The following is a 22509-nucleotide window of genomic DNA, read 5'->3' as shown; positions in this document are numbered from 1 at the left end:
TCATGAAATGGGCAAACATGTTGAAGGAATCTCAAAAGAAAAGAAAAATTCACTGAAGCCAAATGCAGCCTCTCACAACAACGCTAGCCAGTACATTGATGTCAATGGCTTCCTAGAACACTTACCCAGCAAGAGAAGCCTGTACTACAATAGGCCTACCCTATAAAAGATAATTCCAAGGTTTTTGGATCTCCCCTCATATATATTACCTCATGTAAGTTTCTAAACATCTGTATGTTTTAGTTCTTTATTGTAAAGTGAGGATAATTTTACTTGATTTGGTTTTACAATTTAATATAATAATGTGTATACAGTACTTAGTCCAGCATACAGTAAATGTTAAATAAGTTAAGCCATAGATAAGTAAATAAAAGTGTAATAATTATTTCAAGAAAGGGAGTGACCAGTTGTTTTTTTCTACCAAGTACCAAATAAATAAAGGTAGGTTTAAATAGTTTTTCTTTTCTTTTGTTTTGTTTTAAGAACATCTTGACCAGAAGGATGCTTACATTAGAGAGCTTTAGAAGGGCCTTTGCTCATTTTCTACTTTGGAATGATCAGATATGAGTTTTGTATGTCTGTTGTGGAGCAACCTAAACCAGATCTCAAGTTCCAGGTTTCTATTTCAAGGATACTCAAATTCAAAGAACATTGAGCGAGAGAAGCTAATTTTCTTAGAATATCACCCTTACTGATCCCTTACCCTGCTGCCCACTGCCTATCCCACCACTACAAACTTCTTGACTTTCAAGGTCTTCCATGAGCTGGCCTCAAACTATCGACTCAGTTCCAGTTCCCATACATTGTCCCAAATTCAACTAGTGCTTCAACTAAATCTAATTCTGACTGTTACTCTCATACAGCTCATTCCTACCTTGGAGTTTTCACTCATGTTGTTACTCTCCTTTTGGAATGAACCTGCCCACCCATCCCCCAAATATTTGTGAGAAATTGCTCATTATCACAGACTCAACAGATGTTTCTTCTCTTCTAGAAAATCCTCTTTGACTATTCTGGCACAAATTGAACTCTACATTCTTGGGCTCTCCACTCCTAATACACTTTACACCTAAACCACATGATTAAGAACTAAGTGTTCCTCTCTTAAAATGGCCCCTTCCTGAGCCCACGGGTTCAAGACCAGCCTGGGCAAAATGGTGAGACCTCATCTCTACAACAAATCAAAAAACTAGCTGGATGTGGTAGCACGTGCCTATAGTTCCAGCTACTTGGAAGACTAAGGCAGAAGGATCGTAGAAGACCAGCAGGTCGATGCTGGGGTGGCCATGAGCTTGCATGCCACTGTACTCCAGCCTGGGCAACAGAGTAAGGCTCCGACTAGAAAAAAAAAATGTTCCCTTCCACTAGTTTATAAACACTTTGCAAAAAAGGGTCCACTCTTTTATTTTCATTATTTCCTAACTCCTCTGCTTCCCTTACCCCCTGCCCTCACATCCATTCCATCAGTAAATTCTATCAGTAATTCCTTCAAAATTATTTCTTTATTTCCATGGCTATTCCTCTAGTTTAGTCACCAGTATCTGTTTCCTGGGAAATTGCAATAGCCTCCCAACTGTCCTTTCTGCTTATTCTCCTGCCCTCTTAAAACTATTACCCAAACAGGATCCAAAATACTCATTAACAAATATCATCCAAAGCACATTGCTCCTTTGCTTTATATGATCCATTCATATTCAAAATAAATTTCAAGTTTCTGACTGTGATTTATAAGGCCCTATGTATATAATACGACCTTTACCAACCTCTATGACATTATATCATGTCAGTCTTCCCCTAGCTCAGAATATTTCAACATATTGGCTTTTGTTCTTACCCTTGAACAATCTATACTTGTTCCCATCTTACGGCATTTGCACTTGCTAATCCCTCTGCTTTGAATATTCTACTTAGAGATCTTCATATACTTCCCTTCTCCTCATTATTTAAATCTCAGCTTAAATATCACATTCTTAGAGAGATCAGACTTTATAAACCCTCTCTAAAATGATGTCCTCATCATTTAATCATATCTCTATATTTTATTTCCTTCATGTTATATATCATTACCTAAAATTAACTTATTTTATTTGTTTATTGAGGATATTTCCTGAGAGCGAAATCATGTCTGTCTTGTTTACCTCTCTACCCCAGTCTTAGTACACAAAAGGTGTGCAATAAATACGTGTTCAATGAGTTAATGTGCATGCAAAATAGTGATTATATACACTGTCCAAAAGTCATGGGTCAGGGTCTGGTGTGGAGAAGAAAGTCTGATAATCACTTGAGGGGATGGGAACAGGTAAAAGTCATTCTGAAAGAGTCATGTGAGCTTGGACCAACTACGTCACCTGAATTTTCTCATCTAGACAAGCAATTTCTTTTTCAACATTATTCTGCCCTTGGTTTCTGTGTCTCTTCTTACCTCTTTGATTGATCCTTTGTTTTATTTTTATTCTGTCTTCTCCCTTCTATGTCTTAAATGTTCATTTCTGCCTTAATTTTTTTTTCTATTACCCTACATGCTTATGGACTTGAACTATGAGAGCAAACAAATCTCTCTCTAGCCCATGCTTTTCCTTCAAGCTTTAGATGTCCACCCAAAAATATCTACTGTGATATGCATTTCACCAGAAATGTAAAATGAATATTTTTACACAAACTTTACTATCCTAACCCTGTTTTTGTATTTAATAATTTGGTTAGTGATACCATCATCCACCTAGCATACAAGCTGGAAACTTCAGACATCTTTTACTTTTCCTCAGCTTCTCAGAAAACTCCTGTCATTTCTCTCTCCTAGATGTCCTTTAACTCTGTCCTTCTCTCCATTCCTACTGACCCCACCCATTGGCAGGCTCTCATCATCTCTCTCAAGAGACTTCTGCTATGCCTTTCTGATTCTGGTGCCTTCTGGCTCAGGACCATTATTCATACTATTTTGTAGTAAGCTTACAAAAATGAAAATCACATTCTGTTACTCATTACCTTAATAAAAGAAACAAAATCTTTGATGGCGTCCCATAACTTAGAAAACAAAGTCCTAACTATTTAGCAAGGCCTTTCCTTTCTTTCTAACTGGATCTTTAGCCACTTGCTATCTCCCTTAAATGCTACATCTTGGTACTCCTCAAATGGGGTGCAATTAGCAATTTGGGTAAATTAGTCTTCATTGTATAGGACTTTCCTACATACAGCAGAGAATATAGCATCTTTGACTCTTACCCCCTGAATACCAGTATCACCCTCTCCACATCCTCAGTCATGTTGACAACTAAAACTACCTCCACATTTCCAAACACTTTTCAGCATACTAACTTATGATGAGAACCATATAATCAAATCTTTCTATTCAATCTTTTCTAGGCAGATGCTGCTTCTAAGTCACTGTTCATATGGTTTCTACTGCCTATAATGACCTTCTTCTTTGAGTGGTAAGAGTTTACTCATCCTTAAAAGCGAGTCTGAATGTCTTCCTTCCTAGGAAAGTTGCACTCTACAATGGCAAAATCGGATACAACTCCCTGTGTGTTACCATAGCTCTTGACCAGCATCATCATAGAATTGCAAATATTGTTTACAGACTTAATTATCCTTCAAATGAACTGAAAGCTGCCTCATTCATCTTCCCATCCCCAACACTTAAACCAATAAATGGAAGAGAACTGATGTTTACTATGTTCTAAGAGAGTGTTTTAAAAAAAGAAAAGAAAAGGAAGTGAAGAAAAAAGAAAAAAAATGGAGAATATAGGAAGAGAAGAAAGAACAAAATACAGAACAAAGAAAAAGGAAAAAGAATAAAATGAAATAAAAGGAAGGTAGAAGAAAAAGAAATAAGAAAAAAGGAGAAAAGAAGATAAATTAAAGAACCAAAAAGAAAAGAGGGAGGGAAATGGAAAGAGGGAAAGGAAAAGGGAGAAAGAGAAAAATCAAACTAAGAAAAACATTAAAAAAGTAAAGAGAGGAACAGAAGAAATAGAAGGCATTAAAAAAGGAAGAGAGAAAGAAAAAGAAATAAAGGAAAAAATGACAAAGAAAAGAGAAAGGGTAAGACGGGAGACAAACTGATAGAAGAAAAAGAAGGAAAGAATCGAGAAAAAAGAATGATGAGAGATATCAAAAGAGAGACAAGGAAAACATTAATAATTAAAGAGAGAACAATAAGAGAAGGGAGGGGAAAAGAATAAGGGAAAAAGAGAGGGAAGGGGGAGTGGAGAATAATGAATAAAGAAAGAGCTCCGACAGCAAATAGGAGAAAGAAACCCTAATGAAGGGCCAGGGAAGTAATAAGTATCCTCTTTTCTGCTGAGAAATCTAACATGAACTTGGTTACAAGCTTTAACCTTTTTATCTGTCATTTTCTCTGGCTATTAAAGCTCTAGTATTAGTAGTTACATTGTAAGATCTGAGGTATATTATGCAGAGTCATTTTTTAGAATAAAATATGTCATTTTCTGTTCAATGTAATTTAATCCCAATTAAATTTATTAGGTTAAAGAAAAAAGATGATTGAAAAATTACCAACAATCCCACATAACTCAAACTTTTAACATTTGCTGCATTGAGGGGGGAGCATTTGGGGTTTTTTTAAACATGATTGTAAGCATCTAACACCTTTAATCAACATGTTTAATCTCCACAGTGATGTTCTCAAATAATCTGCAAACTCCTCAAGCACATACGTATAGTTACCATTGCCTGTATTATCCTTCTCTTCAGAATCCCAAGGCCGTATTTTGGTCTTTTCTCCTCCATTAACTGGGTTACCCTTTATCCTTTCTTTGGAGAGTTAGACACATTGATAACTCTCAATATTAATCAGAGAGCAAGTCCCCAAGGGTATAATGGAGAGCTCGAAATCAAGAGATCATGTAGGAATAAGAATAAATAGGAGTTGGTGGAAAAGGGGCAAAAGGGAGAAATTTTTTAAAAAGCCAACATTTCTAACTTTACCAAATTATTTTCCCCATCTATGTCCCTGTCCCTTCCCCCCATTAGTAAAATAAGTAAATTGATACTATCTCAAAGGGGCTCTACCAGTTTCAATATTCGTTGACTTGGATCCCTTAGGAAAGAGGAAAGAGTTTTAAAGACCTGGAAATGCAAAGATAAAAAAGCGTTGTTTCTTTTTCTTTTTCTTTTTCTTTTTTTTGCTAGTAGGAAAACTCAGAAATCTTAACCAAGAGCAACTTTTAAACCTTTACACTTTTAAACCCAGTATCTTCTCCCTCCAGACTACTCAACAGAATGTTTTAAAATAATCCACTGTCATTCTCCTTGGGCCTCAGTTTGAATTTTATTCATCCAAAGCAAAAGTGAGTCCTAGGGAGGCATTTAGACCTGGTTGGAGAGCCTGATTGGTTTTGCAGGAGATTAAACCAGGGATTTGGCTTTAGGGTTAAGGCTAGAAAATAAGTCCTTCTTATTCAGTTCTACATGCCCTCACTGCAGGAACCTGTTGCTTCTGTTTCTTTCTGCTCCATTAACTAATATTTCTAATTTGCTTATAACAACTCTCTCTGACCAAGAGGTATCCCAAATATATGGGCAGAAATGATGACCCAAGATGTCTGTAAAGACCAGCTATATGTTAAGTGTTTGTCAAACCCAAGGCCAGGCCACAATTATTAAATCTGCAATGAGATTTGTTTTGTTTAAGGGTTGCTTTTCCAAATATAAACAAAATTTACAGAACTAAAATAAAACTGTAATGGAAACTGCGTGGAACTTACAGATTTTTCTTACAAACACTATCGCCACCTACTGGCCAGAAAAATAATACGCACTAGGGATTGAAGAAAAAATAACTGCTGCCTTATGAAATGCCAGGAATAAAATCTAAAGAAATACTCTACTCAAATATCTTAATGAAAGAAAGAAAAAGGACAGTGATGGACGACAAAAGGACAGAAGTAAGTATGTAAGGCAATAAGGTAAAAATCAAGGAAGAAAGAAACCTAGCTACAGAGAAGAATTGTTAGAACAATGTTATACAGCAAGTTAATGAAAGAGCCTGGACCAGAACTCCTGTGTTCTGATTTCTAGACTGAAACTGCTGTAGTAGCCCCACACACACCAGAGTTGGAAAGTTTGCAAAATTTTTCACAGAATATCAAGTTAAAAGCACTTATAAGTACATCTCATCAACCTTTTTTCCAATATGACCGTATTTATAAAATCTTTACATGGTCAAAGGGCTATGCGGCCAAGTCTACCCTCTGCAATGCAAGAACTGCCCTGAAACTGAGCAGCATCCCAACTTCTCTCCTGTTGTTCCAGAAAAGCACTTCCTCAGCCTTCTACTCAATCTATTCTGCTTGTAGCTGAGGAGAGGGTCCAAATACTCAAAACATGGAAAGCACACTAAAGAAGGAAAAGATAAATGTGTTTTTGAATACGTCCCCCAAAACCCAGTGGTCTTTGACAAGGTGAAAGAAGGCATGAATATTGTGCAAGCCATGGAGGGCTTTGGGCCCAAAAATGACAAGAATAGCAAGAAGATCACCATTGCTGATTATGGACTACTCTAATAAATTTGACTTGTTTTATCTTAACTATCAGAACATTCCTTCTGGAGACCAGGAGAGCACCCCTCCATTCCATTTGCTTACAATATCCTACAATCTTCATGCTCTCGCTGCAGTTCTTTTGGGTTCCAAATTTTCCTTATTCCCTTCCTTGTCTAGTTGGATTGCAGAGAAATAAAACCAAATAACAAAAAATTAATTAAGAAAAAAAGAAAGAAAATTCCCCCCAGAACCTTTTCCCATGCATCTTATTTTATCTTTACCATTTCTACTTCCTCCCAACCCCTACCCTTACCCAATACCCAACAAAGTATCTGAGCCTAGGGCCAACTGTTAAGGCACTTACCAAGGTTGTCGGGCTCCATGATAGCCAGGACAAAGGTGTGAGGAAAGAGCATAACTGCGCCCTTCCTCATGCCATGAAGCTGCACGGTGTTGCCCTGGAACGTGACCCCATGCACATCAGTCTCTGTGCCCAGGCCAAGCAGGTGCCAAGCCACCATGTCACCCTTGCACATGTCCAGCCTGGGCAGGTTAGAGAACAGAAACCCATTAACGGCTGGAAAACAAAAACACAAGACAAGATGGGGAGATGAGACCAGACTACTCAAGCACCAGCCAGCATAGCATCAGCTCTGTATTACGGTTTCACACAACTTGAAACTGCTGAGTCATCCTCAACTCCTCTGCCTTTTTCTCTAAGCCACTTTAGTTCTACTCATGAAGATCTCTGTGTCTTTGAGATAAGATTATCACCCTGTTTGATAATCTTCTGGAATGACAATGACAATGCTGCTAACCCCATGATTCTGCTTTCCCTCCCTGTAATGTCCTGGTTGCAACTCTATTCAGTCTTTAAGCCCCAGCTCAGGCATTACCCTCTTCCAAGAATCTTTTAATTTGACTGTTCCTCATTAATGTTCTCCTCCTCTGAACTCTGTCTCAAAAGCTGTCCCACACAATTCAGCACTTAATAGTCAGTCTTGGGTTGTTCTAGAATTGTTTCATGGGTATTATTAGTCTCATCTTATTGCAAATTACTGAAAGTTCTTGCAAATTGAGACCATGTCTTCCCATTCATTCACTCACCCATGCACCCAATCACCTTCCCATTCATTTGGTAGTTCACTAACTCAATAAACATTTACTATGTATTAGACAGTATAAAGGATACAGAAATAAACATACAATACTTGCATTTAAAGAGACTACACCTTAACAGAAGTCAAAATCCATTTAACAAATAACTACAATATTGAGTGTACAAAACTTGCTATTAAAATTGACTGATTGAAATGCAATGTTCAAAAGAAGGTGTCATCACCCTGGGCTTGGCTAATAAGAAATAGTTTCATGAAGAAGGTAGCTTTTGTGTAGGGTCTTAGAGAAGGAGCAAAATTTACACAGACTGAGGACAAAGATGTACCGAAAGGGGCGTTTTAAATGAAGGGCCCAGCAATACTGAAGAATGAAATCAGCAAAGTACAAGGTATATTCGTGAAGACAAAAATGGTCTTACTTGGCTGAAGTATGGCATGAGGGAGCAAGGGTAGTGGGAGATAAGGGAAAGGGAGATAAGACTTAAAATGTATCACCCAGTTTATTCTTCACATACTCTAGTGGATTCTTTATGCATAATGCTCATTTCACAGAACTTTCTTTCAGTGTCCTCCATACTGTGTAACACAGGGCACAGCACAAGAAGGTGTAAATAGAAGACATGTTGTTTTAGGTTGAATCCCTTAATCTAGCTCATTTCTTAGACCAATAAAATTAGTGTTATCAAGTTGTCGTGATTATGGTTTTGGTTAGATTTTACTTGGGATCTCTCAGTTGTAGTCCAGGGCAAAAGTATTCCCCATACCATGCATCCGATTGGAGTCTTGGAAGCCCTCAATATCCTCTGAGAGGAGTCGGAAATCCAACATAGCAGTTGCTTGATTGTCTTTGCTGTACCAGCTCTTGTTTTCATCCAACACCGTGAAAAGGAGAAAGAATTCTTTATCCACTCCTTTCTGCAGATCCAGTGGAAGAAAATAAAGGAAATAATTACAATGGTTTCAGCATTTGTGTACTGTATAGCTGCAGATCCAAGAATTCCTGATTCTTTTCCATTTTCTCTTCCGGACTCAGAGTCAAACCCATATCTCCTGCCCAGAGCTGCAGTTGTTGCTAAGCAGTTTTTCTTCAGGTAATCTCAAATTGCAGATGGATAAAATAGGTCAGAATAAAAGGACAAAACTAGGGAAGAGGAATATATGAAAAAGGGAAGGGAAGAGGTACAGATTATGGGAGAGATCCTAGAATGACTTCGGGAGAGAAGTGGGAGAAAGCGCCTGACAGAGCAAGGGAGGGCTCTGAGGGAAATTAGGAAATGAAAGTAGTAAGAATAGTAATTATTACTGTTACAGCAAACACCTACCAAGTGCTTACTATGTGCCAGACACTGTACTAAGCACTTAATATGGATTATTTAATTACTCTTAACAGAAACCCAAGGTGCCTTCTTATATTGTTAACTTTTTCTTACAGATGAGAAAATTAAGTCAAAGAGAAGCTAAGTAACTCTCCCAAGTTAATACAGCTAGAAATGGTGGCTTGAATACAAAAGAAGACAAGCAAATATTAAAGCAGATTTAGGGATCGGGAGCAAGGGTTAGGGGCCACTGAGTTGAGTAAAGAGAAAGAGAAAGAGAGATAGAGACAGAGAGAGACAGAGACAGAGAGAGAAGAGGAAGAAAAGAGGGAGGGAGGGAGGGAAGAAAGGAAGGAAGGGAGGGAGGGAGGGAAGGAAGGAAGGAGGCTAAAGAAGAGGTAAATTTGGGAGTAAAAAAATAACATGCAAAATACCATGTGGTCACCAACTATTAATTTCTTATGCAACAGCTTGATTTTTTTTTTTTTTGTCTATTCCTTCACCAGTTCAATGCTTAACTCCTATCCAGCAACATAGCTTCAACCTCCCCCAGCAGGCTTTACAGCCAGACACCCTGGCAATACCTGCTTGCCATCTGTACCCAAGGCGCCAGCCTTGCACACCAGTAGAGGGCCCACTAGGCCAGAATTTGTATCTCTAATGGGATCTACAGCAGAGAAATACATCCATGTGAGACAAGCAGGATCCTGAGAAGTAGGACCAGCATGGGGAGGGACTGTCCAGCGGTATGTTACTTTCTCAAAGGACTTGGCCACCAAGCCAGGGTGAGATGACTCTGCAAGGAAAAGATGGGACACACATTTGGCTAGAATGAGGATCATCAGCTCCAAATAATGGAATAAAGATTGTAGACTACAAAGGCATTTTGGAACAGCAGCAACAGCAACATGGAATACTGAATATTGAAGAGGACTCTGGTCTATGAGTCGAGAAAGTAGAGTTTGGATTCTGGTTCTGCCACTACTTGGTACATGAACTGGGGCAATTTAAACTTTGCCAAGTTCTGGTTTTCCATTTCATAGACCTTCAGGATTAAAAGAAACTTTAAGACTAATTTAGAACAACTCTTACTGAAAACATATATTAATATACTCTTCCATCTCTATCTCTGCTTAAAACTCTCCAATAATGGGAGACTCACTACCTGGCATTATAGCCCATTTCATCTTTAAAGCTATGATATTTGAATATTTTTCCCCTTCCATATGTATATCTATGTGTGGGTGTGTATATGTCTTATATGTATGCGTGTATACATATATAAAAACACTAAGAATGCAATTTCTAAATATGGACACAGGGCACTGTCAAGCAATGCACAGAAATACATGTTTTTAATTTTCACACCATCGGTAATCAAAAAGTGCAAATGAAAATAGTTGGATAACTTTTAAATCTATTAAATTAGCAAAGATTTTAAAAATTATAATCATCAATGATGGTAAGAAGTGATTCAGATGGCACCTACCTTTTTTATACACCTATATAAAGGATAGGTGTAAATGGGAATAATCCTTTGGAAAAAAGTGTTGAAAAAATTTATCAAAAACTATTTATTAAAAAGATTCATGGCTACAAGTGAAATAAGGTATGCAGTAAAGACTGAAAAAGGATGTTCAACCTAAAGTAATCAAATAAACATAAATCAAAACAACTGTGAGTTTTATTGATGTTCCCCTACAAGACTGTAATTTTTGACAAGATTAAAAAGATTGCCCCTGTGCTGGTAAAATTGTAAAGAAAAAGACCCTCTTAGGTCCTACTGATAGCACTCCAAATCCAAAGGACTGCAAATCACTCCAGAGAGCAATATGAATGTAGGTACCCAAAATTTTAATGTGTGTACACTCTGAAGCAGCAATTTCACATTTCAAAAATATATTCTGAAGAAATAATCATGAAACTGTGCAAATAAGCATATACAAGGATATTTGTAGTATATCTTATAACAAGGGGGCATAATTTAGGATGGTTTTAACCTATACTTTCTTATTCATTCAATGTTCCTTTTTTAATTTTTCAAACGTACAGAAAATTTCTTTAAATAATAATACAATGATCACTCTACCACCTAGACTCTATTGTTAAAATGTTGCCATTTTTAATTTGTTTATATCTATGTGCATATGCACATAGATGTAGATAATTCAGTTTAGATAATTTAATTTATCTCCATCTATGTGTACATATACATACACAGAAAGAGTTTTTGTTTGCTTGCTTCTGTTGAATTCTTTGGAAGTAAAATGCAAACATCATGACATTTCATTGATAAAACATCTGTAATTATCTCTTATGTTACTATAATACCATTATCACACCTAAGAAAATATCATCTAACATTCAGTCTACATTTTTAAAAGTTCCAATTATCTTCAAAATATCTTCTAAAGCTATTTTTACAACTAGAATGAATCAAGGTTTGAACTTGCAGATTGCATTTGGTTGTTATATCTCTAACCACACCTCCTCCCATGATACTGATTTTTGAAAAGACTAGACCAGTTACCTTATAGAATATTTATTTATTCTAGATTTGTCTACGACTTTGTCCTTTATGTTTTCAGTATTTGTTTTAAATATTTCTGGCCTAGAATTATCATGTGTTAACATTCTCAGAGAAAACAAAAATTTAATTACCCAATAATCCTACTTCTAAGATTCTCTCCTGAGACATTAATTGAAAATGCAAGCTAAGTTGTATGCATTCATTCATGGAAACCTGACTTACAATATTAAAAAATACTGAAAAAAATTGACACGTCCACAAAATAAAGGGTATGGCAAGTCCATGTGATGAAGTATTACACAGTCATTAAAATGTGTATAATATTATAATGGCATAGGAAAACAGATACAATGTAATGGTAAGTGAAAATAGAATGCAAAACTATGTAAACTATGTGCTCTCATATTTCTATATATAGATTTTTATACGCATACAAAAATATTAAAAGATATATGAAAATGTACATGGAAATTTATCGATAAATGATATTTACCTTATAATTTTCTCTTTTTCAAATTTCCATAATATACATATTTTATTTGTATTTAAATATATTTAAAATAAGCTTTCTCTTATTATTGAGCACAACTCTATTTTGTTATTATATAATTCATTCATTCAATAATGTCCACACATGCAATTAATTCCACTTTCATCTCCTCCCCCAACCCCCATTTATTTTCCTTCCAGAGATATTTGCTACTACCTGGAACCCACATTTGTTGGAAACCCTGTTGGCTCACCATTATTGTACACAGTGCCCTCATAATCTTTTTCATAAAAGACTCCATGGGGCTGAATACTGAATGGTTGGGAGGCACGATTGTAGAAGACCACCTGGATAGTGTCCCCCACCTCAGCCCGGATCACTGGCCCTGGAAATGGGAAAGAAAAGCAATGAGAATGAAGACAGGGATGAACAAGGAGGAAAGAAACAGAAGGAGAGGGAGGGAAAGAAAAGGGAAGTGAAAGTTTAAAAGATAGATATCTATTTTTTTACAATAGTAAGAATAAAGTATATAACAATTTACAGTTATAAAAAGCACTATAAAATCCATTATCTTATTTTCATTCTCAAATATCATTCTTAGGTATAGAGAGCAGGGCTTATTAACTCTAATTTACAGATAAGCAAGCCTCATCTCAGAGAGATGGTATTTACCTACTCAAATTCAAATGGTTGATGAGCAGCAGAGTCAGGACTTTCATTCCACTGTCAGATCTAACACCATTTCCCCTAACTTTATTGTTGCAACTCCCATAGCTACATCTCCTAATGGGATCCATCTAAGATCTAAGCTCACCTCAATCTAAAATCAATTCTGAGCAAAGGCAATTATTATAACCTCTATACAAGTCCTGGACTAGGTGACCTAGCCAAGACTCCTGGACTTTTCTCTGCTTCTCTACCCACTACCTCTAACCTAGCTTGGGTCACCTTTAAAGATTACCAAAAGTACCAAGACTGAGCACTTACGTTGGCTTTAACCCTAAGTCAGAGTTTCAAGCTTAGTTTCTTACACAAATTTCAACCCAATGTTCTATCTCTGCTTAGACTGAGGACCCCTACTGAACCCTGGTCAATTATAATTCCTTCATACTCACCACCATTCCTCTTTTCTAAAGTGGATTTCTCCTCATTTTATTTCCCTTTACAGCTGATATAGGGCTTATTGTCCATTTTTAGATATAGAATCAACTGACACCACCTATCTACAGAGGTATGATCCATTATATGACTTTAATTTCCAAAGATTTTTCCCATCTTGTCTATTTTATTTCCTGATTCAACCATGTTACTAAACAAGGCTTAGAGTCTGACCTTTAGGAAACTATCTAACCTTGCTATACTTTTTCAATACTGTGTTTAGACCTTCTGGATACTTTCTCCAGAGTCAGATGCTAATTCTGGTTCTGCATCCCTCACCATAGCAAGCATGTCTCTATTTCATGCAGATCTGTTCCAGGCTCCAGATTGCCAAGAACCTGAACTATCTTACTGCTATATATAGCTCTTCAGGAATACTCCTAGAGAAGCAATTCAAAGAGTGTATACTATACAACAGTAGTTACTGAAAGACATTCACTGAAAAAGGTTCAGTGGAGATGCATTATGAACAAAAATAAATCCAAATTTCTCAGAAGTCCTGCAGCAAAATATACTATTTGACTATGCTTAACCAGTGATTTTCAAACCCATATAGATGCATAATCCCTTTTCACAAAACACTCATCCCTTGGGACTCACTTTGGGAGATGCTAGTTTTTAGTGGTCCCCTAAGCCATGTCCAGGCTTCAGTTTCTAAGTTTTCCTCACTTCTCTGGCTCTAGTCAATTAATTTAATAAGTTAAAGATTCCTCACCCAGGATTCCAAGATGCTTATCTTCCTCCACCTGTACCTTCTCCTGGAATGTCTCATCATGGAAGGCTTCATATCGGACTTTCCAGTAAGTGCCCCCAATTCGGCTGGAACTCTTCTGGAAGAACTTATCTGAGTCACTGTCATACAAGGAGAAAAATATCATAGGATTTCATTAGTTATCAAATAAACTCTTATCTTACCCTTGGTCTCACCAAGTTCTGGATCTTTATGGTTAGAAAGGACCTCATAACTCATCCTAGTTAACTTCCACCAGTGAAGATATTTCCTCTGGTAATACCATTAGCAAGTGATATACAGATTCTGCTTCAGCCTTTCCAAAGACAAAAATAAAACAAACAACAACAAAAAAAACCCTTCATTTTCAGAGGAGTTAATTTCCTTCTTATTGTTGGATAGTTTTAAGTATTAGAGTTTTTTTTATAGTAAATTGGAATATTCTTGCTTGTAAGTTCCAGACACTGGTACCAGTTCTGACCTTCAGAGTTATACAGCCTACATCTGTCCTTTATCATCCTTAGGCACTAATGAACTTTTCTCTCAAAATGAAATCTCACTAAGTTAGCAAGTTCATTTGGAGACTCTAGATGCCATGGTAAGACTAAAGAACCAACTTTTCTAGATTTTCATTATTTCCTAATGAAAGAATAAACATAATGGACGCCCTAGGATTTTTCCCCTAAGTCCTCTCCTAGTCATCTACCAAGTTCCTTTTCTGTGAAAGACCTGACATTACCAGTGCTCAGTGAGTTGGTATAACTTAAGACCTATCAATTGAGTAGGGCACTACCCCACCCCCAGTCTATCTTGCCCATATTTGCAGCATGGATAAGGTAGGAGAACTTGGACACATTCCTTCAAAAGGATGGGCATGGAATAGCCACAAGGCAGATTGCTTTTATTCTCCCTACATTTATCAGAGTGCTTTTTATAGCCTAGCTCAAATTCCTCATTCAGACTATGGAAAAGAAGGGAAGGAACAAGGAGGTAAAAAAAAATGAGTAAAATGAAGAAAAGCTGGCAAAAGGTCATTTCAACTGATGCAGGAACTGGTCATGCCTGGGCTTTCTTTTAGAACATTGCCAGGAATTACAGCAAGACCAACTTCAAACTCTCCATGGATTCTTTGCTTGTGATATAACATAAACCTGCAAAAAAACCCATTGCTTCTCAACATCGAGACCTTCAGGGGACCACAAGAACTTGGCTAACAATTGTGTCATATAACCCCAGTCAGATAATAATTTGGACAACCAAGTGAAGTGAGGAATTTCTGAGAGAAAGATACTAGGTGTTTTTGGCTGGGTCCAGGAGTAGGGAGAAGGAACCCATTGCTTCTTACCTGCCTGGCTCTCTCAAACTCTTCCCAGTACTCCCATCATGTCCCATCGGGCCATAGTCCCATTGAATCTCATGGGCCTCAATGAAGTACTGCCGAACTTTGCCTGTGAGCTTTTCCACAGAAGGGGCCATGGAGCAAGTCCTGACCTTGTAGAGTGCCTGCATGCCATCTAAAGGAAGAACATCATGATTGGCCCCATTCTGCCCACAGGATTTCTACTCAGAGGATTCACCTTCCTTCTTCTAGTGTTTCCTTCTCCTATGCCCCACTAGTCTCTTTACCCTTGCCCTCAAATAGGACCCTTTCTCTTGTGCTTAAAGAGCATGATTGGGAAAGCGAGAGTCCAGATGGAAATTCAGGTACCTCTACCTGCTCACGCCACCACTGACACATTTACCAGATCCTCATTTTTGCCTCTGCAAGAGATTGACACTGTAGCATCATCACAGAGACTGAAGTCAGGAGACCTGAGTTCAAGACCAAGATTTATTATTATCTGTAGGACCTTGGACAGGTCACTTCTTCAATCTGAGCTTCCCTTTTTTGAAAATGAGAAAAATAGGGAAATTCACTTCATGGGACTGGTGAGAGTGTCAAATTAAAAATAGGAGTAAATTATTAATAAAATAGTAAGCTCCTAAAATAATGGAACATCTTCTATCCATAGAGATGAAGCTTCAGAATTGGAACTGTCAGGAAAATGCAGATTGTAAGTAGTGTCTCCAAATATGGAAGATACTACATTGAAGCAAAATGGCAATGGATGATACTAACTTCTATTCACTTAGCAATTTATGGAGGTCACTAGCTATATTATCTCTTTAGAGACCCATGACATCCCAGGGAGATTCAAAATTTGTAAATTAGAAATCTGAAGTATGAAGAAGAAAGAGAAAAATATATTCATTTTTGCTAAATCTGCATTATATTCTAGGCCCAGTGCCAGGTGCTTTACAGATATTATCTCTGTCAGTCTTCACAACTATTATGTGAAATTGACTTTTAATATTTTCTTTTGCAAATGAAGAAACCTAAGGATCATAAAGGTTAAGTAACTTCCCCAAGGTTGGACAGCTAGTCAGAGATGAAATTGGGATTTAAGCTCTCATCTTTTAACTATAGATTTTAAGTTCTAATTTTCTTCCCTTATATCCACTATCTTGGACACATCATCTCCCTTGTCTCTAAGATTCAAAATCACATTATTTCTCTAAAACTTCATTACAGCTTTATGAGGTAGGTATCACTGATGTCATCTTAGATGAGGAAACAAAGGCTCAGAAAAGTGATGTGACTTATCAAAAGTAAGTAAACAATGGATGGAGCCAGGTTTTGAATCTAGGCTTATCTGGCTCTAAGATCCTTGTTTGTTCTACCATCACACTGCTTCCTTAACTCTAATCCATATTTATGTTCCCTTACATAGAAAGCACTGGGGGCTAAGGACAGACCTTAGATAATGAAGCATATATAACTGGCCCCTATTGGGTCAAACCTAACACCAAAGACTCATTATCCCACCAGTGCATAACGCCTTACCTACTCAAATCTACTTTCACATACTCACATACCATTTTTCTGACACCCTCATAATTTACAATACATCAAAGAATTCTAGAAAGACCAATACATCAAAGAATTCTAGAAAGTGAGAGCTGAAGAAAATTTCAGAGACTATGACCAATTTCCCCATTTTGCAGATTTGGCAAATGAGGCCTACAAATGGGAAGGGACTTGCCCAGAGTCATAAAATGAGTTTTTCCACAAAGCAAAAACAACAACTGAAACTTTCTAATCATGTATCTAGTGTTGTTTCCTTTGTCTTATATGTTCCTCCTCCCCTCTGATGCTTCTCTATGCATTGCTCCACAGTGCAATTATTTTAACTTTGCTCTCTCTGAAAATAAAACTTTCCTTCCTACTGCTGTTGGGTTCCAACTAGAGTATCACCCACGATATTCCATGATCTCTTGCCAAATCCTTACTCTCCTTTAATTAACATCTTCTTCATTCCCTGCTCAATCAGTTGAAAATAACTCCATGGTCTTAATTACTTTGAATTCTAAGTGGAAAAAACAGCCTAAAAGTCTACCTATCCAAGCCTAGGCTATATTATGTCCAAGGTGGAAAAGATTAAACCCAGAGAGATGTGACCAAGGTTACCCAGCAAGTTAATGGCAGAACTAAACAAAATACCCTCAGTTCTCTGACTTCTAGTCTAGCATCAAGTCTAACCTAGTCTATTCATCCTTTATTCCAAGATGCCTCACCCAGAAGACCTAACTCATGGCTCCAGAACAAACACCCAGTAACTTGTTAACAATTATCAACACCTCCTTCCTATAACCCAAGGGTCAGAAATGTTGGATCTCACCTCGAAAGTGACTGTTCACTTGACAACTAATTAACCAGGTACCAGGTTTTTGGGGCACCATCTCAGCAGTCACAAAAGTGGCTGGAAAGATGTTAGCCACATCAGTGCGGTGCCCACGGGTGGTCAACATCTGTCCATGGAAAAAAGCTGTGTGGACATCCACTTCATTGCCCATGCCAAACAAGTGCCAGGCCACATGCTTCTGTGCACACATGTTTAGCTCTGGTAAATTCCCAAAAACAAAGCCATTGATTGCTGCAAAAGAAAACCCAAAGAAATGTAAGAATTAGGAAACAACAGCTCAATAGGAAAAACTTACCATCTGACATTTAGTCAAGGTTCTAAAAATCACACCGTGCTGACCATGTGCATTCATCTCATTTAAATCTCACAAATACCCCTGGGAAGTAGGCAGATATTATTAGTCTCACTTTTAAAAAAGAGAGAGAATTTCTGTATTGCTGTTTCCAGGTATGAGAAGAAGGATGTTGATAATTTGATGGGTATTGCATTCAATCTGTAGATTGCCTTGGGTGGGATGGACATCTTGACAATATCAATTCTTCCAATCCATGAGCAAGGAATGTTTTTCCATTTGTTTGCATCATCTTTGATATCTTTTGTAGTTCTCATTGTAAAGGTCTTTTACTTCTCTGGTTAGGTGGATGCCGAGTCTATTTTGTGACTATTGTGAATGAGATTGTGTTTTATATTTGGTTCTCTGCCTGCTTGTTGCTGGTGTACAGAAATGCAACTGTCTTTTGCACATTGATTCTGTCCTCTGAAACCTTACCATAACCGTTTATCAGTAGAGGGAGGCAACTTGGTAGACTCCCTTTGGTTTTCAAGGTATAGAATCGTATCATCTGCAAAGAGGGATTATTTAATTCCTCTTTTCCTATTTGAATACCCCTGATTTCCTTCTCTTGTCTGATTGTTTTGGCTAGGACTTCCATCACTATGCTGAACAGGAGGGGTGAGAATGGGCATACTTGTCTTGTTCTCATTCTTAGGGGGAATATTTACAATATCTTCCCATTGATCAACATGTTGGCTGTGGGTTTATCATAAATGGCTCCTACTGTTTTGAGGAATGTTCTTTCTATGCTTAGGTGTTCAAAGGTTTTTATCAAGAAGGGATGCTAGATTTTGTCAAATGCTTTTTCTGCATCTAATGATATAATCATATGGTTCTTGTTTTTACATCTGTTAATGTACTGAATTACATTTATGGTCTTGCTAATGTTGAACCAGGAATGAAGCCCACCTGGTCATGGTGGGTGATCCTTGAGATGTATTGTTGGATTCTATTTTCTAGACTCTTGTTGAAGAATTTTGCGTCTATGTTCATCAAGGAGATTGGCCTATAATTTTCTTTCCTTATTGTGTTTTTGATAGGTTTGGGTATCAGTGTGATGTAAGCTTCATAAAATGATTCGGGGAGAATTCCATCTTTCTCAATTGCCTAGAATACTTTTGATAAGATTGGTATCAGCTCTTTCTTGTATGTCTTATAGAATTCATATGGAAACAGAACAGAGCACAAATAGTCAAAACAATCTTCAGCAAAAGGAACAAAGTGTGAGGTATCACACTTCCAGACTTTAAACTTCATTACAAGGCTACAGCAACTAAAATAGCCTGGTATTGGTACAAGAATAAAAACATAGACCAATGGAGGAACCAGACAGACTCCAGAAGCAAAAACATGGCCTCTCATCCAATTCATCTTTGACAAATCCACTGATAAAAATCACTGAGGAAAAGAGACCATATTTAGCAAATGGTGCTGGGAAAACTGGCTGGCCACATGCAGAAGAATGAAATGCTACTACCCATCAAAAGTGAACTGGATAAAGAAAATGTGGTACATATACACAATGGAGTATTATGCAGCCATAAAGAAGAACAAAATAATGGACTTCACAGCAAATTGGATGGAGTTGGAAACCGTCATACTATGTGATCTATCACAGAAACAAATAACTGAATACCACATTCTATCATGGTATTGGACCTTGAACAATAATCACATGAACACAAGAGAGAGATTGGTAGTCACAGAGCACTGCTAGGAGAGGGAAGGAGAGAGGAGGGTAGGGGACATGTGACAACACAAAGGGTACCAGGTCTACTACTAGGGGAAGAAGGGCCAGTTGGAAGCCCAAACTTCACTGCATGCAGCCTACCTATGTAGTCAATCCTCACTTGTACCTCACTTCTTTATAGTAAAATAAATTTAAAAAGAAAAAAATAATAAACAAACGTCATCAAAGTTTTAAAAAATGAGAAAACCAAGGCTCAGAGAGGTAAAGTTATTTCTCTCTCAAGGCCATAGAGCTATTAAGTGGTTAAAGCCAGTATTTTAACCCAGCAATCTGAGGCAGCTGTCTAAGGAATGGGGCTATTTTTCAGGCTACTCTTTCTGGTTTCATTCTTAAATTTCTACAGCACAATTGTCAAATTAGCTGACTAATTAATATGGCTTTTATAATCAATTGGTATAAAACTGAAGAGAAATTTGAATTGTCCAAGCCATCCTTTACATCTTCCCTCTGAGTTTTCACCTAGCCTTGGGACTGCCTGGCTTTGAACCCACCCTTGTCACCAAAGGTAGGTAAACCGCATCCTTAAATAGTAAAAACAAAATCAACTTGTTTCTATTTATAAAATCAGCTATCCATTTATGCCTCCAGTTTCGCCTGTAGTTTGTTTTTAATTTAATTAATATGGTCAATTCACTTATAGACATAATCCTAGAGTAGGATGGGGGCTATATGAGAAGTAGTTTGAAAGTAACCATTTTTCTACACAAAGTAAACAATTATTCTAGCTTACATCCTTTTTAAAACAAAGCAACGTTAATTATGTCAGTAGGCAACCCTCATCAAAGCAGCTAAGCATGTAGTATGTAACTTTGGAGTCATTAGCCTATGTGCTATTCCACATTATGAGGCACGGTAGCCTAATGTAGTCAGATCAGGGCTGGAATATTAGCGTTGCCATTTACCTGCTACATAATCTTAGGAGCCTCAGTGTCCTCACAGGTAAAATAGAGAAAAGCCATTTACTACTCCTAGTCCTTGTGAGGATTAAAAAGGATGAGACATGTGAAAGTACCCACCAAATATTAGGCCCATTGAAACCCCTCCATCAGTGTTTCAGCTCACCATGCATCCTGTTGCTCTCCTGAAAGGCTTCATCTTCTTTGTCCACTGAGGCAGGATCTGAGCAGTAAGTGGCAATGTTCTCATCAAGATGCCAGCTTAGGTTCTCATCTACCACACTGAAGAGCAGGAAGAAATCATGGTCCACATCTTGTCGCCGAGGAGGGGATTTCCTATCCAGGGCTCCTAGGGCAAGTAAGAAAAGTGTCCTTGAGAAGTTCCTTCCCTTAGCAACAATAAGCTGAAAGGGGTACTAATAAGAAAGGAATAGGAAAAGAGGGGGCCTCAAGAATCTGTCAGCACCAGAAAAGCAGTTATAATCTTTTAATGTTAATTTCAATTTCCAAACATCCCAGATAAAACCACCAGTTAAACCTAGGACTTGAAGGTGGGACACACAGGATTTAGAATAATTCCCCCCCTCCAATACTGCCTGTGTCTTCCACCCAGAGTCTAAAGCTGACCACATTCCTGCAACTCCCTGGTCTTTAGACCAGACTATTTATTGAGTATATCCTATTCTCAACCAATTCCTTGGTCTTCTCCAAATCTTGATGGCCGTACTTTCATTGTTGTCCATACCTACACTCTTGCCACACCTTACTTCAATGTAATTTGATTCCCATCATGACTAATTTGAGTTTTAAAAGTGAAGAAAAAAAAAACAAGAAAGTAGAAGAGATGTTTGGTTTGAGTTTTTTGCTTTTTAAAAAAGTAATGTAATAGAAAAATTGGTGGAAAGTGAGTTTGGCAGGGTTTACTCCTGCTAATAAACAAGGGTGCTAAATTAACATTTATTGGGCTGATAAGTGATGCAACCATATCACTGTTTTCCCTGGATATCCCAAACTGCATATTAAAGCTCATCTTTGGGGCCTGTACCTCTTTTACAGGTGATGAGGGGCCCTATGAGGCCAGTAGCAATGTCTCGAGGAGCATCTACATGAGAATGGTAGATCCAGGTGAGGCATGCTGGGTCAGCATTGGTGGGTGCATGGCCTTCTGGAATGGTCCAGTTGTAGATATGGCTGCTCCCTGGGAGAACAGAGTCATCAGCTTTCAGCCTTCCAGAGGTGCCATCTGGGTATAGGGAGCCTAGAAAATGAAATTACGCATGTCCAGTCCCAGAGTTAGTGAGACAGACCATGGGCAGATATAGAAGCCAAGAATGGATTGACATATATGAGACATCTAGGCACAGTCTATAAAATATAGAGGTTTAAGGTCCAGCACAGTGTTCCTCACAACCAAAGGAGAGCACAAATTTAGGTAACATGTAGCCAAACAAACCCCATTCCTCAGATTAACATTGGGTGGAATGGTTGCAACCACTGGCAAAGTGCTGTGCTAGGGAAAGTGCTACTTGGCCTGATTTAGTAGCTCCCTAGTGCTAAGTAAGTGGCATGGAAGCAAGGTAAAAGAAAGAATCACTTCCATTTCAGTCTACAGTCAACTTAATGATCAGTTGGTCCACTTCCTCATTGTGTGGAAGAGAAAACTGAGGAAAAGTAACTTGTCCAAGGTCATGCAGGGAGTTAGTGGCATCAATTGTATAGAGCATTGGGCCAGGGATAATGAGAGGTACAGATAAATAACAAATAAGATAAATAAACTGAACTCCCTCTTAAGAAAAAAAATAATGAACCTTTCTAAAGACTGTGACACTAAAACAACAATCTTTTACATTCACAGCACTCCCTTATCTTTTCAAAGCATACTCATTATATGGAAATTCCATTCAAGCCGCTCCTTGTAGTAAAAGACAGGTTGTATCT

The 22509-nt window shown here is 37.7% G+C and overlaps 1 protein-coding gene across 4 annotated transcripts in view; it reads right to left on the bottom strand.

Annotated features, from left to right (window-relative positions):
• Positions 1 to 22509, bottom strand: part of HEPH (hephaestin) — an 83152-nt gene that overhangs the window by 48282 nt on the left and 12361 nt on the right. For 3 of the 4 annotated variants that reach the window (XM_008049319.1, XM_008049320.2, XM_008049322.1), the window contains 9 exons: positions 21617 to 21829; positions 20738 to 20920; positions 17568 to 17822; positions 15194 to 15362; positions 13834 to 13970; positions 12214 to 12345; positions 9525 to 9736; positions 8389 to 8539; positions 6871 to 7083 (listed from right to left, as the gene is read on the bottom strand). In XM_008049319.1, the coding sequence (XP_008047510.1) occupies positions 6871 to 7083; positions 8389 to 8539; positions 9525 to 9736; positions 12214 to 12345; positions 13834 to 13970; positions 15194 to 15362; positions 17568 to 17822; positions 20738 to 20920; positions 21617 to 21829 (1665 nt within the window). The remainder of the gene's footprint in view (positions 1 to 6870; positions 7084 to 8388; positions 8540 to 9524; positions 9737 to 12213; positions 12346 to 13833; positions 13971 to 15193; positions 15363 to 17567; positions 17823 to 20737; positions 20921 to 21616; positions 21830 to 22509) is intronic. The other variant, XM_008049321.2, reaches the window with a different exon arrangement.

Source organism: Carlito syrichta, unplaced genomic scaffold, assembly GCF_000164805.1.
Source record: "Carlito syrichta isolate Samal-C Ts95f unplaced genomic scaffold, Tarsius_syrichta-2.0.1 Scaffold131954, whole genome shotgun sequence".
In the NCBI taxonomy this organism is placed as follows: Eukaryota; Metazoa; Chordata; class Mammalia; order Primates; family Tarsiidae; genus Carlito; species Carlito syrichta.
Note: the sequence above shows the minus strand (reverse complement) of the source record. Positions and strands in the feature narration are given on the sequence as shown.